The sequence below is a fragment of the Mus caroli genome, unplaced genomic scaffold, assembly GCF_978045245.1.
Source record: "Mus caroli unplaced genomic scaffold, Mus_caroli_1 scaffold_4, whole genome shotgun sequence".
In the NCBI taxonomy this organism is placed as follows: Eukaryota; Metazoa; Chordata; class Mammalia; order Rodentia; family Muridae; genus Mus; species Mus caroli.
In genome coordinates this window covers 20330079-20346762 of record NW_028227259.1, presented here as the reverse complement: position 1 = coordinate 20346762, position 16684 = coordinate 20330079, and the positions used below count along the sequence as shown (strand labels likewise).

The window sequence follows — 16684 nt, the reverse complement described above, 5'->3', positions numbered from 1 at the left end:
GCAATACCTCTCCTGGGCATATATCCAGAAGATGTCCCAACCGGTAAAAAGGACACATGCTCCACTATGTTCATAGCAGCCCTATTTATAATAGCCAGAAGCTGGAAAGAACCCAGATGTCCCTCAACAGAGGAATGGATACAGAAATTATGGTACATTTACACAATGGAGTACTACTCAGCTATTAAAAAGAATGAATTTATGAAATTCCTAGCCAAATGGATGGACCTGGAGGGCATCATCTTGAGTGAAGTAACACAATCACAAAAGAACTCACACAATATGTATTCACTGATATGTTGGATGTCTTTATTGAGCCTTCTTCTATCCTTTGCCGACCTTCGGAAGTTCCAGTTTAGCCTTAGGACTAATCATAGCAGAGGAGGCCATATGTTTGCTGTTATTAATGTATCTGTCCTAAAGAGTGAAATTTCATAGCCATGACCCATGAAGGAAGCCACTCGCTAACCTTAATAACTCTGACAAAACAGGGACTGGCTGTGTTTCTTGCTTTTAGCCTTTCTGAATTTTTAAAATGCCTTCTGCAAAACTACAACCCAAAGGGTGAATGAACTCTTGTATAATCTGATTATAGATAATCTGGCTTACTGTCTGTTTTGAAGGAATGTTACATAATGATTCCTTTTCTTCAATTTCAACCTAAAAATAAGTATAATTAAATCTATTCTGCAACTGATATGCAGCTACACATTTTCTTGTAGTAAAAGAAAAAAATTTTCCTTTGTTCCAGAGTCCTTGAATTCCTTCATGAGAGAAGAGCCCAAAGCTTTTAAAAAGCAAATTCAATTTCTACTTTCCTTCTTTCTAAACCAATAGAACCTCAGCAGTGAGATAAACTGAAACCATGAAATCAATAAAAATAAAATAAAATAAAACAAAACTTCTACTTAAAAATGAGGTAGAAAAAAACCTGTTTTTTACAGAATAGAAAAAATAGCTACTAACACACTTTATACTCAACTACAGAGCCACTTTCACATTATTTCCTCTGTCATTCTATTTACAATAGCTCGAGAATGAAATCAACCTATACATGTACCAAGAGATGGATGGATAAAAAAAATACAGCACCTATGTACAATACAATGTTGCTAAGTTGTAAAGAAAAATTACATCATAAAATTTGCCTAAATGAATGGAATTAGAAAAAAAAGTATACTGAATAAGGTAACTGCTCAGGCCCAGGAAGACAAATGCTCTGTCCTCTCACATGCAGACCATGCCTTCAAACCTTCTCTTCTGGGTGTTTAACTTGCAGCACAAGCATAAACCGGGAAACTAGACAGAGCTCTGGGAGGTGCTTGCAAGATGGAAAGCAGGAGATTCGCTTTAGGTAAAACTAAAATAGGGAAGTTGGATGACGAGGGATTAAACAGGGGGCGTGAAGGGAGGGCTCACCCTAAGGAGTTAAACCACATAGAAGTCCCCTATCTCACAACCCAGCTAAAAGGTAATAATTGGAGGGACAGAAGAACACAGGTGAAATGTAAAATGTCTTGTGAGTGGATAATCCTGCAAGTTGATGAATGAAATGGGGATGAGGGCAGGGCACAAGGAGAAGAGCAGTGTGGAGTAGGGTATGCAAAATTAATGCTGTGTGAAAAAGCCTACAGAACCTGCTAATAAGTAAGCTAGTTCCAAAACATAACTTTTAAAAAAGGAGTTAAAATGGAATACCCGGTATTTAATAGACAATTGGCTCACTGATAGACTTCATGGGTTATTACGTCTAAGTTGCAGTATAAGTCGTGAGATGCCTCCCTACGAGTTATTTGGTCAGGGAGAACCCAGAAATCTGAAAAGTAACAGAGACTATTGTCATTTAGCTGTGCTCTTGTTCCCATTACTTATGAGGATTTACTGGACTGTAAGACCCTATTGATGAAAACAACACACATGCACACAATATATGTATGTGCACGTGCATATACATATGCACACGTGTGCACACACACACACATGCTCACATGTGTATACACACAAGCGCACATACACACATGCATACACACACTTTGGCTATCAGACAGAGAAAGTAATCAAAATATAAGCAAGAAATTTCCTGATGTCCATCATGGGCCATGCTGTAAGGTGCTACCTAGGCTGATGGGGGCGAAAACACATCATGGCTTTACCCTTGCTCTGCACGCTGCAACTCCAACCTGAAGGCAAGTTGTGCCCCATGGTGCAATAACAATGCAACTGGTGTGTAGTAAGTCATAACGCTCTGACCAGACTTCAGTCCTGCTCCAGGAAATGAAATTCCTTTTCTGAGAGTGTAAAAATTATTTAGCCCATGGCTAGGAAGTGACCAGCCCTGAGTAAAACCTTCTACGGTTATATTCTTAACATCAATGGTCATGATGTTAAAATGCTTTCTAAATATCTGTGCTTATATGTTTATACCCATAGACCCTGGCTGCTCTTAACTTGGGTCATAGAAATTTCTTTATCATTGGTCAGCAGTCAGTGGAGAGATACATAACTTGTCAAAGCACCAAGAATATGAGACTTAGTGCTCAACCCAAACAGGATGTCTACATTATCATGCCTCACACACACACACATGCACACACACACACATATACACACACATGCACACACACACACACACACACGCATACACACACACAAAGGAACATCTTAGAAAACTAGGTAGAAGAAGACATAAGAGCTGGAGGATGGGGAAGAGCGCTATGGAATGCTGTCTTGTAGACTGTGGTGGTTTGAATAAGAAAGTCCCCCAATGGCTCATATATTAGAATGCTCAGACACCAGAGAATGGTACTATGAGAAAGATTAAAAGAATTATGAGGTGTGGCCTTGTTGGAGGTGGGCTTATGGAGTGTGTCACTGGAGGTGGGCTTGAAGGTTTCAAAAAGCTCACAACAGACCCAGCATCTCTCTCTGCCTGCTGCCTGCCGACCAGGATGTAGAACACTTAGCTACTTCTCCAGCATCAAGTATGCTTGCAATGAGCGTGTTCCTTGCCATGATGGTAATGAGAGAACCTCTAAAGCTCTAAGCGAGCCCTCAGTTTAATGCTTTCTTTTATAAGAGTTACTTTGGTCATGGTGTCTCTTCACCATAGCAAGTGACTATGATACACACATGCACCCATGAACCAACGGCAGCTGGAGTCACCTGCATACGTCCTCGTAAGATCAAGCCAGCCAAAACACCAGCATAGGTATTGTCAGGGATTACTGAGTAGTCAGTGGTAGTATGTTGCTGAGAGTTGGACAATCATTTCTGAGATGTGGCCACTGGTAGGATGCTTGTGCTCCAGTGAACAGTCCCATGTCCATGCATATATGAACGGTACTAACTAGATTCAGTTTGTAATTTAAGGGGGCACAAAGTCGGGAAAAGAATGTGCTGAGGTAATATGAGAAATAGAGAAGTAGGGGTATAAAAACTGAGTAATTATGGTTAAGATTATACAGTATTTCATTATACATATGTATAAATTCAAGAGTAAAGAAAAATTTAAAAAGGAAATAGCCATGTACCACCTACATTTAGTATAGATACCAGGCCAAAAAGAAAAACATTTTCTAATATCTTCATACCATATCTTTTTTAAAATCTACTTTTCTCTCAGCATTATAAGCTTCTTATTTTTGTTCTGGTAAATATGGTCATATGTGGTTTTACATGCAGAATTTTTCAAAGAACATAAGCAAGTTGGACAGAATGCACATGAGTAAAAAGTCCCTCTCTCTTTCCCCGACCCTTTCTCTCAAAAACCACAAGAATGAAACAGTTAAGATGGCTCAGCAGTTCAGCAGGCCACGGTGCCTGCTACCAAGCCTGAGGGTCTGATTTCAATGGCTAGGACCCAAACAGTAAGAACCGAATTCCACCAATTGTCCTCTGAGCTCCAGACCCACCTATACACGAATGAACCCGTATGTACATGGATATGTCCACATACAAGCACACACACACACAGAGAAAGGGGCTTTTACTGCCTTAAGTGTATTTCCTAATCTATCATCCATCGGAAACTCAGGTCGGACATGTTCTCATGATGCAGGTGCTGGAAGAACCCTTGCCTTCCATTCCACATTTCTGAAAGTGAGCTGGTAACATGTTTCAACTTCTAATGTGCATTCATTTCCTACTATCAGCAGCATGGACACCTTGACGTCCCTAGGTAGCATATCTGATGTGAAGACAACTCAGCAGTAGGCACTTACTGGTTCAGCAGGACATCGAGAATGAAAGAGGTTCCAAAGGCGTCCACCCGGAAGCTTGCCTTGTCCACGTGCGTCAGCTGCAACATCAGAAAGGTAAAGCAGATTTACTAGGCAGCTGTGGTGACCAGATGTGAGCATTCCTAGGATGCTTCTGAAAGGCTCCTGGCATCAGAAATGAGACAACAGTTCAGAGAGGAGGATAAAGGACGGCATATTAGAGCAAAGCGGTGGGCCTTCCTGGGAGCCGAGTGCTCACCAGCTCAAAGTTAATTACCATCAGCCTACTTTTCTGCTTTGTCTTTCTTCAGGAAACACTGCATATCCAACTTTACTGCCCTGTTCTCTGGTCTATGAGCAGCACTTTCAAAATTAAGCTTCATTCAAGAGTGAAGTAATACAGTAAATATACTTAAAGGAAGACAGTTAAACTAAAATTAAAAAAAAAATTCTCCATCAAACTTCTAAGGTATACCTTTAAAATAACATTCCAGTTCTAAGTGGTGAGACCTAATTTCAAAGACGTTGCCACCTCTTTCTAAGAGCAAACTTTAAGATTTTGTACATCCTGAGAATATCACCCCCCCCAAAATGTTTCTTTGACAAAAATAATCACTGTTTATTGTGTCATCCTACGAATTCTGACAACAAGCAGGGGCTCTAAACGTACCTATTGATCATATTCATATTTGCATATTGGATGATCATGGCCATAAACTACAGGAACCATAACAGCTTTTTCCTTGCACTCCCAGTGCCAATAGTCACTAGCTCTAAGCAGTAGACTATGGACTACCAGATTTTGATAGTGGTTATTCTTCTGTTTGTATGTTTGTGTGCTGTCGGGTCTGTTTTTTCATATGTGCCTAATAAAATAAACATATATAAATGCTATCATGAAGAGAAACAATGAACACTGTGTTAGAGCTGAACCCACTTCAGCAGCCTGATGTAGCAAATGAGGCTGATAGTGTTGCCAATCCAAGAACAGGGCATCAGTGGGGCTGCAACCAGCCCTGGACTTCACGCTCACTACATTCAGGACATGGTGAAAAAAGAGGCCTAACTAGCAATAAAAGAGCTTTCTGGGGCAACAAGACTGAACAGCATCTGAAAGAACGTGGGTGGGAGACTCCTGTACACCGGTTTCTAAGCCCTCAGTTCTCCTCTGACCAGGAAAAGCAAGGGTTCAGATTCCTTCAGCCTCGTCAGTCAGTCAAGCACAACTCTTCCAACTCCTCACAGCCAACTCCAGGTACCACCAAGCCCTGCTTTCCTTCACTTACCAGTGTCCTTGGAGTCACTCCTTACAACTCCCTGTTCTATCAAAGAGCCTTGCTTTTCTACCACAGCAACAACTCCTGCCCACCTCAAGCAAGCACAGTGCTCTTCCCTGCACCCTGTCCACATGGACTTCTTTCATCTATTCTCTAGTTCAAAAGAACAACATTGCCTGTATCTTTTACTCACGACTTCTTCTGAGAGCTTTTCTGTACCAGACCCTTGCCCTAGGCAGTTTCCAGAAAACAACCTTATCTGAATCTCAGGACTCAGCCTAGAAACTGCCACAGAGTCCCTAACAGAAGCCCACAGGTGGGGTGACTTAAATAACAGAGTCCCTTATCCACAGTTCTGGAGGATGGGTGTCCCTGGACAGAGGCTGGCAGGTTCAGTTTCTCCCAAGGCTTCTGTGTGGCCTCACCATGTCCTCACGCAATCTTCTGTGTGAAATCTCAGAGTCACTCCTCTTTGCCCTGAGGACAGGAGTCCTCTTGGATTAGGGACCCCAGCTGGATGACCTCATTTAACCTGAATCTCCTCTTTTAAAAACCCTGTCTTCATGTATAGCCACACGAGGTAACAGCTCCAGTACATGAATTTTTGGAAGGCCCGGTTCAGTCCACAACACTCCTCTCCCATAGTTTTCCATCTCTCTCCTCACTGCAGAGCAGGATGAAATCAAGGAATTGGTGCTGTCCAACACTAGGCACTGACTCAGTATTTCTGGAGTATTCTGTTAGTATTTCTCACTAACAGGCTGTCTTATTAATCACCTGGATGCCCAAGTAAACCATGATGTGACTACAAATTACCTGCTTTCTAGATGCAGTCTTCCCATTAGGCCTGCTCGATCTAAATGCCAGGTCAATACACAGTTTATTTCTGCCTCAAAGCTCCTTGGGCTTCCTGAAGCACTAAGATCCTGTTTTGGGAACTGCATCAGGAAAGGCCTACTTACCAGAACTGATGTCTCAATTGAAATGAACCTTTCCCTGTTGTCCTCTTCCAGGCCCTTATGTGACTGTAACAGCTTTTATCTCCGTCTCCTCTGAATTGTAAATATTAACATCATAAATCTGTGGTGAACAGGCTACGTTGGTTTGATAGCTCAGAGTCCGGTACCACTACCATTAATTTTAGTAATGTAGTTACTGTTTTTGTTCATTCTAATTCTTTTTTCCTTGATAATTAGCATGTGATAATTGCTTATCTGTCCAAGGTACAGTGTAATATTTCAAAACATTTTTATAAAATTATATCAGGGTGATTATAATTTCTATTTCCTTACCATTTCTTAATATTTGGAGCCTCTGAGCTCTTCTCCTATAATTTTTCATAAAATATCTAAGAGCTTACTGTGAACTCCCATCATCCTACAGTACAGAAGAGCTCATTACTCCACCGTATGTGTGCGGTACCTGTTATACAACCCCCTGATAGCTCCTTTTCACTCCTTTTTTCCTGGCTTTAATAATTACTATTATGACTCTCTCTCCTCCTCCCCTTCCAACTTCCTCCTCCTCCCCTTCCCACTTCCTCCTCTTCTTCCTCCCCCTCCTTCTCCTCCTCTCCCTCCTCCTCTTCTTCCTCCCCCTGCTCTTCTCTCTCTCCCTCCTCCTCCTCTTCTTTCTTTCCCTCCTTTCTCTCCTCCTCCTTCTCCTCCTCCCTCCTTCCCTCCCCCTCTTCCTCTTCTTCTAGACTAACATTTTAAGCTATCATAAGTGAGAAACGATAATAAGTACTTGTCTTTCTGCATGGCTTACCTCACTTAACATAATACCCTGTAGTACTATTCAGTTTTCACAGGGTAATTCAATCTGATTTTTTATAAATTTTCTTCCTGAAGTTCCTTTTTACATATGTGTTTTTGTTTGTTTTTGTTTATTGTTTCTACAGGCCTCAGTCAAGGGAAAACTTCAATTGAAAGGAAATAAAAGGAAATCTTATTTTAACTAAGGTTCAAGCATTTTTAAGTGTGTATTACTTAATACAATTATAATATACATAAGGTGACTTTTCTTCTTTTTTTGTTTTGTTTTTTTCCCAGACAGGGTTTCTCTGTGTAGCTCTGGCTGTCCTGGAACTCACTTTGTAGACCAGCCTGGCCTCGAACTCAGAAATACACCTGCCCCTGCCTCCCAAGTGCTGAGATTAAAGGTGTGTGCCTTCACCACCCAGCAAGGTGATTTTTCAAAAGCCATAATCAAAAAGGTAAGCTGAACAAACTTCTCTGACAGTACTCCACATGCTAGGAGGAGTTAGACTGACCAAGTTTCTGCTCTACCTGCCTACTACACAGAAACAGAAAGTGACTTATCATTTAGATTAAAAATAAATAAGTTTAGAAAATATAACCACTCTCTTAAGAGTCAACCAATTTTTCTGTATACCTGGGTCCTCAGGTAGTACTATGTCCAATTTTCTGAGGAACCACCACACTAATGTCCAGAGTGGTTGTACCAGCTTGCAATCCCACCAACAATGGAGGAGTGTTCCTCTTTCTCCACATCCTCACCAGCATCTGCTCTCACCTGAGTTTTTGATCTCAGCCATTCTGACTGGTGTGAGGTGGGAAAAAAAGAATTAATAAAACAGATGCTGGTCTCGGGGTAGTCTCAGAAGACCTTTCTGGGGTAGTAAGTCAGTGAGGTACAGCAATGACAGGAAGGCAGAATAACAGCCCTACACAAGGTCCACACTCTTGCCCTAGGACTGGGAATACATGGCCTTAAAGAGGGGTCATAAAAAGCAACTATTAAGCTGAGGACTTATGGGGAGACTATCCTGGGTCACAAGGGGGGCTTCTGTCTGAAAACATCAGCTTTTATAAGAGGGAGCAAGAAGACAATGGAGAAAATGCGCTGATTTGAGTAGAGAGCAGGGCAATGTGAGATTGGTGGCATGATCAGGCACATGGGCAGCCTCTAGAGACTTCAAGGAGCCAATGTCCCTCCAGGCCCCTGAAAGACCGAGCCATCGTGACAGCTCAGTGGTTGGGATACTTGCTGCCAAGCTGGAGACCTGTGTAAATCCTCAGCACCCACGTGGCAGAAAGAGAAGACATCACGTTATCCAATGACCTCTGAGAACACTTAAAAAGGTTTGAAAAGAAAAGCCTCCTGAAGGACAGCCAATGCTTTCCAGAACTACAGGACTGGACTTTTTGTTTTTTTTTAACTTTTTAAGACACTATGTTTTGAGCAAGGTGTTATAACCATAACAGGGAACTGATACAGGGTCCCTACCACTGCTAAAACAAATTCAAAACACTCAGTGAACCAATATTGTATGATATTTTCCTCCATTGCTGGGTTAAAATCAAGGCATTCACAGCAGCAGGGTTGACACTTGTTGGGTCACAAGTATCAAATTGTACACAGAGGCCTTCGGGAATTATTACTCCATTTTATGTTGCTATAACAAAATACTCATTACTGAGTAACAGATACAATCACAGGTTTATGTTGCTCACAGTTCTGATAGGTGATAAGTCCAAATGGCCAGATGGCCAGACACCTGCCTCACGAAGGACCTCTGGCTACAACATGTGATAATGAATCAGGCAAAGAACCTGCAATGGTCTCATTGTACAAAACACCACTTTTGTGGGTCAGTCACAGTGTGTCTTTAATCCCAACACGTGGGACGAGGACACGAAAACAGGTGGACCTCGGAGTTTGATGTTAGCTTGGTATACACAGCAAATTCTAGAGCATCCAGGGCTACATGGTGAGACCCTGTCTCAGAAACGAACCACTCTCATTAGAACTAACTCAATCAGAGGAGGCCTACATAAGTTGGCCACACCATGCTTATGACCTAAGTAGCTCTCCCCAGGTCCAATGTCTATTTCATAGGATCCACTGCTCCAGCCAAGCCAGTGTTGGGACCATACTTGCAGCTCATGGACCTTCAAGAGACACAGTCAAACCTCATCCAACCACAATACCACACAGGCTGTAAGATAAATGCAAGTGTAGTATCTGCATTCTATGTGGTGTTCTAGCATTTGGGAGCTGACTTCATATGTCTAGTAGATAAGTAATCCAAACAGGAAAGGCAGGTACTTCCTTGGGTTACACTGCAAAAGTAATACATTAAGTAGAATTGCACTGGAGTCCTCTAGCATTAAGAATCCAGCTTATGTCTCATATGAGGCTATGCCAGTGCCTGGCAAACACAGAAGTAGATGCTCACAGTCATCTATAGGATGGAACACAGGGCCCCCAATGGAGAAGCTAGAGAAAGCACCCAAGGAGCTGAAGGGGTCTGCAACCCTATAGGTGGAACAACAATATGAACTAACCAGTACCCCCTAGAGCTCATGTCTCTAGCTGCATATGTAGCAGAGGATGGCCTAGTCGGCCCTTATTGGGAGGAGAGGCCCCTTGGTATTGCAAACTTTATATGCCCCAGTACAGGGGAATGCCAGGGCCGAGAAGCGGGAGTGGGTGGGTAGGGGAGCCAGGTGGGAGGAGGGTATAGGGAACTTTCCGGATAGCATTTGAAATGTAAATAAAGAAAATATCTAATAAAAAAAAAAGAGTCCAGCTTATTCCCCACAGCTTTAATGACGCAGGATCATCCTCAGCTTTAACCTTACAAGTTGAAGGAAAACAAAGTGTGTGATTATGGTACATTTACACAATGGAGTACTACTCAGCTATTAAAAAGAATGAATTTATGAAATTCCTAGCCAAATGGATGGACCTGGAGGGCATCATCTTGAGTGAAGTAACACAATCACAAAAGAACTCACACAATATGTATTCACTGATAAGTGGATATTAGCCCAAAACTTAGGATACCCAAGATATAAGATACAATTTGCTAAACGCATGAAACTCAAGAAGAATGAAGACCAAAGTGTGGACACTGTGCCCCTTCTTAGAATTGGGAACAAAACCCCCAGGGAAGGAGTTACAGAGACAAAGTTCGGAGCTGTGATGAAAGGATGGACCATTTAGAGACTGCCGTATCCAGGGATCCATCCCATAATCAGCTTCTAAACGCTGACACCATTGCATACACTAGCAAGATTTTGCTGAAAGGACCCAAATATAGCTGTCTCTTGTGAGACGATGCTGGGGCCTAGCAAACACAGGAGTGGATGTTCACAGTCAGCTATTGGATGTATCACAGGGCTCCCAATGGAGAAGCTAGAGAAAGTACCCAAGGAGCTAAAGGGATCTGCAACCCTATTGTTGGAACAACATGATGTACTAACTAGAACCCCGGAGCTCTTGTCTCTAGCTGCATATGTATCGAAAGATGGCCTAGTCAGCCATCAATGGAAAGAGAGGCCCATTGGACTTGCAAACTTTATATGCCCCAATATAGGGGAATGCCAGGGCCAAAAGAATGGGAATGGGTGGATAGGGAAGTGGGGGGCGCTATGGGGGACTTTTGGGATAGCATTGGAAACGTAATTGAGGAAAATATGTAATAAAAATATTAAAAAAAAAAAAAAGAAATCACACAATATGTATTCACTGATAAGTGGATATTAGCCCAAAACTTAGGATACCCAAGATATAAGATACAATTTGATAAACGCATGAAACTCAAGAAGAATGAAGACCAAAGTGTGGACACTGTGCACCTTCTTAGAATTGGGAACAAAACACCCAGGGAAGGAGTTACAGAGACAAAGTTCGTAGCTGTGATGAAAGGATGGACCATTTAGAGACTGCCGTATCCAGGGATCCATCCCATAATCAGCTTCTAAACGCTGACACCATTGCATACACTAGCAAGATTTTGCTGAAAGGACCCAAATATAGCTTTCTCTTGTGAGACGATGCCGGGGCCTAGCAAACACAGGAGTGGATGTTCACAGTCAGCTATTGGATGTATCACAGGGCTCCCAATGGAGAAGCTAGAGAAAGTACCCAAGGAGCTAAAGGGATCTGCAACCCTATTGTTGGAACAACATGAGGTACTAACCAGAACCCCGGAGCTCTTGTCTCTAGCTGCATATGTATCGAAAGATGGCCTAGTCGGCCATCAATGGAAAGAGAGGCCCATTGGACTTGCAAACTTTATATGCCCCAATATAGGGGAATGCCAGGGCCAAAAGAATGGGAATGGGTGGGTAGGGAAGGGGGGGGCGCTATGGGGGACTTTTGGGATAGCATTGGAAATGTAATTGAGGAAAATATGTAATAAAAATATTAAAAATCAAAAAAATAAAAATAAAAACAAAAAAACAAAAAAACAAAAAAACAAAAAAGAAAAAAAAAAGAGAGAGATGCTGGGAAGACAGAATAGACTGAAGTGCAACGATGTATATTATTGTGCCATATAAGCACCAAAACTTCTCTATCTGCCAAAGTAAACAATGCCAGTTTAATTGGACTGGGTTATACGCAGACCCTCCGACCAGGAGTCAAACTGACCCTGTCAGCTTTAATAGATGGGAAGAACTTCAATGCAGGAGGCCACAAGGTTGGATTGGGATTTGAACTGGAGGCTTAATGTGGTTTTGAGTAGAGTATCAATTGTCCCTGGAAATGAAGAGAAATGAACCCACTATGTTTTGGCCTTAAAATTCTGTGAAATTTCAAAGTGTGAACTTTTTATTCTTCCAAAGAATTGTAATTCTTCCCACACTGAAGTCTAGAGATTACAGATCTATCCAATGGAAGGTCCTGGAAGGCATGCCTGGAAATTGTCATGTTTGTGCCACATTTCAGTTGAGTTCTGCAGAGTTAATTTAAATATGTTCCTCAGCAACAACGTAGTGTCATGTTAAAGGAGTGACCTGCCTCCCCGGTCTGTACACCGCGTCCTGCATGTCCCAGTCCACTTTTCCATGGCCTTTTGTTATATCAGTCTCTGCTCTAGTGAGAGCTTTGGTTTTGCATCAGAGTAAAATAAACCCATCACATTTGGAACATAAAAAAAAAAAAAAAAAAAAAAAAAAAAAAAAAAAAGCACCAAAAGGCAGGATATGTGAACAACATTTTCTGTTGATTCAGTGAGTGGTCAGACTGATTTTGCTTGCCTTGTCACTTCTAGCTGACAATGACTCTCACGCTGTCTGAGCGGTCTGTCCCCAGCATCTCTGTTCCCAATAACATGTGGCCTTTATGCTTCAACTCTGACAACTGTTATAGGATAATCCTATGGAGAAAAGTTGTCTGATAAGTTGTATTAGCCTAAAGTGGGAAGTACTCATCAGGACTACAGTGACTATGGCTTTCACATAAACTACGTTAGTGGCTTGTTGTTTAGTAGTTATAAGCAACACCACTGTCACAGAGAGCCCAGTCCTTGTTGGCATATGCATTCTAGTGATTCTTACTCAAAACTTTATTCCCATAATGTTTGCCCGTGGGTTCAGTAGCAACTCAACTGCATGACCTACAAAACGCATCACTACAGGACAGCATAAGAGGGTGGAATGCCGAGTTTTAGGGAGTTTCAAAGGGTTATGTGATTCATTCTTGCATTGAGAAAATTGACAGATGAGTCTGTTCTATAAGGGATTTTTTATCTCTTTGTTCATATTTATGGTCAAAGGAACTAAGAGCTGGGTCTTGTACACAGTGGGTACACACTACCACTAAGATATGCCCTGGCTTAAGTTCCTCAGATAGATTCTCAACTCCTATTGGCAGAAGAGTCTGTTAGGATGCTGAATCATCTTGCTTTCTCTCTTAGACAGCTAATAAAAGTGTCTTAATGCAGTTTGTGTCTACTTCCTCTCTTTGTGAAACAGGATATGTTCAAAGGTGAGTTGGAAGCACCCTCATCTTTTATGCACAGAAAAAAAAAAAAAGTACCTGCTACTTAGCAAGCTCTTACAGCAAGTTGGCACTGAGAATATCTACAAACACAAAAGGAGAAGCTTACTTCCATACTTGTATTAACCATAAAATATAAGTTCATCTAAGAGCACAAAAATAATATAGCTATGCAGAGAAGAACCCAGATGTACTATATTATGAGACTGTGGCACAAGAAAGAAACTGGGCTGCCTCCAGAAACCTTACTGAACACTTACTTAGTCTTCCTTGATGAGATTATCCAGTACTTTAAACATTATAGGGATGAAACTAAAACTAGGTCCAGAAATAAGAATTATCCCAAATAGCATCTCCAAGCCACAGACAAGAATAATCACAAAGTCCACTCCTAGTAAGACTTTCCTGGTTGGAGGTGGTGACACCCACCTATATTCCAAAGAGTTAGCAGATACAAGCAGGATGATTAACACAGGATTGGGACCAGCCTGGGCTAGGAGTTCTAGGCCAACCAGAGCTCTGTGATCCTGACCCAGACTCTCCATGTAGAACTCACAGAGATCTACCTGCCCTGCCCTCCTGAGAGCTAGGATTAAAGGCTGTGCCACCATGGCTGGCAAGCACCCCCTTCTTTAGGATAGCCTTCTTGCTAGTGACAGGCCTTGGGGTTAATCTACCAGTTACTCCATCCTGTAATGTTCCTCTTAGATGCCTGCATGATTCCCTTTCCCCTTCCCCGGAGGTCTTCTCTGAGGACCCATGGATCACCCTACTAATGATCACAATCTAGGGCTGAGCATTACTGAAGTGGTGGAGTGCTTGCCTAACATGCACGAGTCCTAAGGTCAATCTCCAACACTGCAAGAGAGACTACAGCCTATGCCTTCTCGCTGCTCCACCATCCCAACACCATAACCCCACCCCACCCCCACCCCACCATGCTGTTCTCATTCCCACAGCACTTACTGCTGGCTAGTATGCCTGCTAAAATATGGGCCTCAGAATAAAGAGAAAATAATCACTGATATAATCCAAGGGCCTGGAATGGTGCCTGCCATATAGGACACCCTCAGTAAGTATCAGTGAAGTGAAGAAAATAGATGTCAGTCCACATACCAAGTCATTAAAGGGAATTATCACACACATGCATACACACACAAACTGCATGTGCAGTATCAGAGAATTGATGGAGCACAGTATGATGGACATGTGTGTGTTCCAGCACTCAGGATGTTGAGGCAGAAAACCTACAGGAGGTCTGAGGCTGGCCTGGGTGATAAAGCAAGCACCAGACTAGCCTAGAAAACACAGCAAGATCTTGTCCAAAAGAAAAAGAAAAAAGAAAAATTTAACTATACACTACAGAGCTCGCAAGTTAAAACTCTGTAGAAAAAAAAAGAACAAGACTCCAAGTCTACTACATGCTTTCCAATCTCCTCAGCTCCCATTATTATTCAAGGACAGAAGGACAAGGAGAGAAGCAAAGGGTCTGCAATTCTAGTGACAACACACTGCACAGAGCAGGAGGTATAAGAAGGTGTGGTTAATGACTCAGACATAACTGACACACCAATGGACAGGGGCCAGAAGCGCACAGGAAGAAGACCTTGTCTCTCTTCAAGTGAAATGTGAAGCCAAAATCTGGGCCAAGGCCTCAGAGAAATGAAACATCCCATACCTACACACACACACGTACACCATGCACACACATGTGCACACACACATGCACAAACATACCATACCCCCTTACCACACATGCACATGTGTGTGCACACACAGGAATACACACACATGCACACACACAGCATGCACACATGCACACACACACCTGTGCACACACATGAATGCACACACATGCGCACACACAGAGCACGCACACCAGTAACAACAGCAGTGACAATACTAAGCACATTTGGTGCTTTCCTCCCAAACACTTTCTGCCATGAACATATGATACTAAAGGAAAAAAAAAAAAGCATTCCGGCTTTTCTAACCTAGTTATTTCTTAAGGAAAATAACACAATTAACACAGTCAGCTATTGGATGGAACACAGGGCCCCCAATGGAGGAGCTAGAGAAAGTACCCAAGGAGCTAAAGAGGTCTGCAACCCTATAGGAGGAACAACAATATGAACTAACCAGTACTTCCCAGAGCTCATGTCTCTAGCTGCATATGTAGTAGAGGATGGCCTAGTCAGCCATCAATAGGAGGAGAGGCCATTGGACTTGCGAAGATCATATGTCCCAGTATAGGAGATGCCAGGGCCAGGACACATGAGTGGGTGGGTTGGGGAGCAGGGGAAGGGAGGAGGGGATAGGGGATTTTTGGAAAGGAAACTAGGAAAGGGAATAACATTTGAAATGTAAATGAAGAAAACATCTAATAAAAAAAGAAAAAAAAAAAATACTGTTCTTGCTCATTTCCTGTAAACCAGGAGAGAAAAAGAAAGAAAGAAAGAAAGAAAGAAAGAAAGAAAGAAAGAAAGAAAGAAAGAAAGAAAGAAAGAAAGAAAGAAAGAAAGAAAGAAAGAAAGAAAATATCCAATTTTAAAAAATACTCAAAAGAGAGAGAGAAAGAGAGAGAGAGAGAGAGAGAGAGAGAGAGAGAGAACCGGAGTAGAGGGATGAAGATCTGAACAGCATGCTGGAGCACCCACAAACACTGCTGTGATACAAACCACCACAAGAGGAAAACCCCCACAGTGAAGATGACTACAAGCTTATTAAAAATAGTCTTTAAAAACACTAAATTTTGCATTTAAAGCGTAAATCTTTATGGTATGGGACTTGTTTCCCTGGAAAGTTATTATTAGAAACAACCAGAACAAAGGAAGAACACTCCAGGGACAGGGCAGAAGGCAGCAGCAGAGAGGGCTTGGTTCACATCCCTGCTGCCTAGGGTCACCCCCACCCTGTCCAGTGCTGCAATTTGGGTTTTCTCTGAAAAAGAAAACCTCTATAAAAATCACCAAATGTATCATGGCCAGGGTATTTAGAAAATATGAAGTAGAATTTGGGAAACAAAAAGCACACTACTATATGTAGCAAGGTTATTGTTTTCTGACACACATGCTGCTCTGTGGCACGCTCCAGTTTCCATGAGCCCACACAAAATCTTGTGTACAGATATTAATAGCACCACTATTCATAGTGAAAGAATTTAATTAGCATAAATTCATATTAAGACAATGAATAAATAATGGAACATTATTCAGCACTGAAAAGGGATGAAGTACACAAGCTACAATGTGGATCAGTGTTGAAAACATTAAGCTAAGTAAGGCATGGCTGAAGCACCTAGAGAACAGGCACATCTATAGAGAGCAAAGTCTGCTAAAACTAAGGCCAATGGCATGGCTCAGCAGGTCAAGGCACCTGCCACCAATGCGGATGACCGAGTCGGATCCTCAGGTCGCACAGAGTGGAAAGGAGAGAACC

At 42.1% G+C, this 16684-nt stretch overlaps 1 protein-coding gene across 8 annotated transcripts in view; it reads right to left on the bottom strand.

Annotated features, from left to right (window-relative positions):
• Nucleotides 1-16684, bottom strand: part of LOC147004975 (protein DBF4 homolog A-like) — a 161945-nt gene that overhangs the window by 131654 nt on the left and 13607 nt on the right. For 7 of the 8 annotated variants that reach the window (XM_085836482.1, XM_085836483.1, XM_085836485.1 and 4 more), the window contains one exon: nt 4221-4297. The exons of the other annotated variant lie outside the window; for it this stretch is intronic. In XM_085836482.1, the coding sequence (XP_085692608.1) occupies nt 4221-4297 (77 nt within the window). The remainder of the gene's footprint in view (nt 1-4220; nt 4298-16684) is intronic. 8 annotated transcript variants of the gene reach the window in all.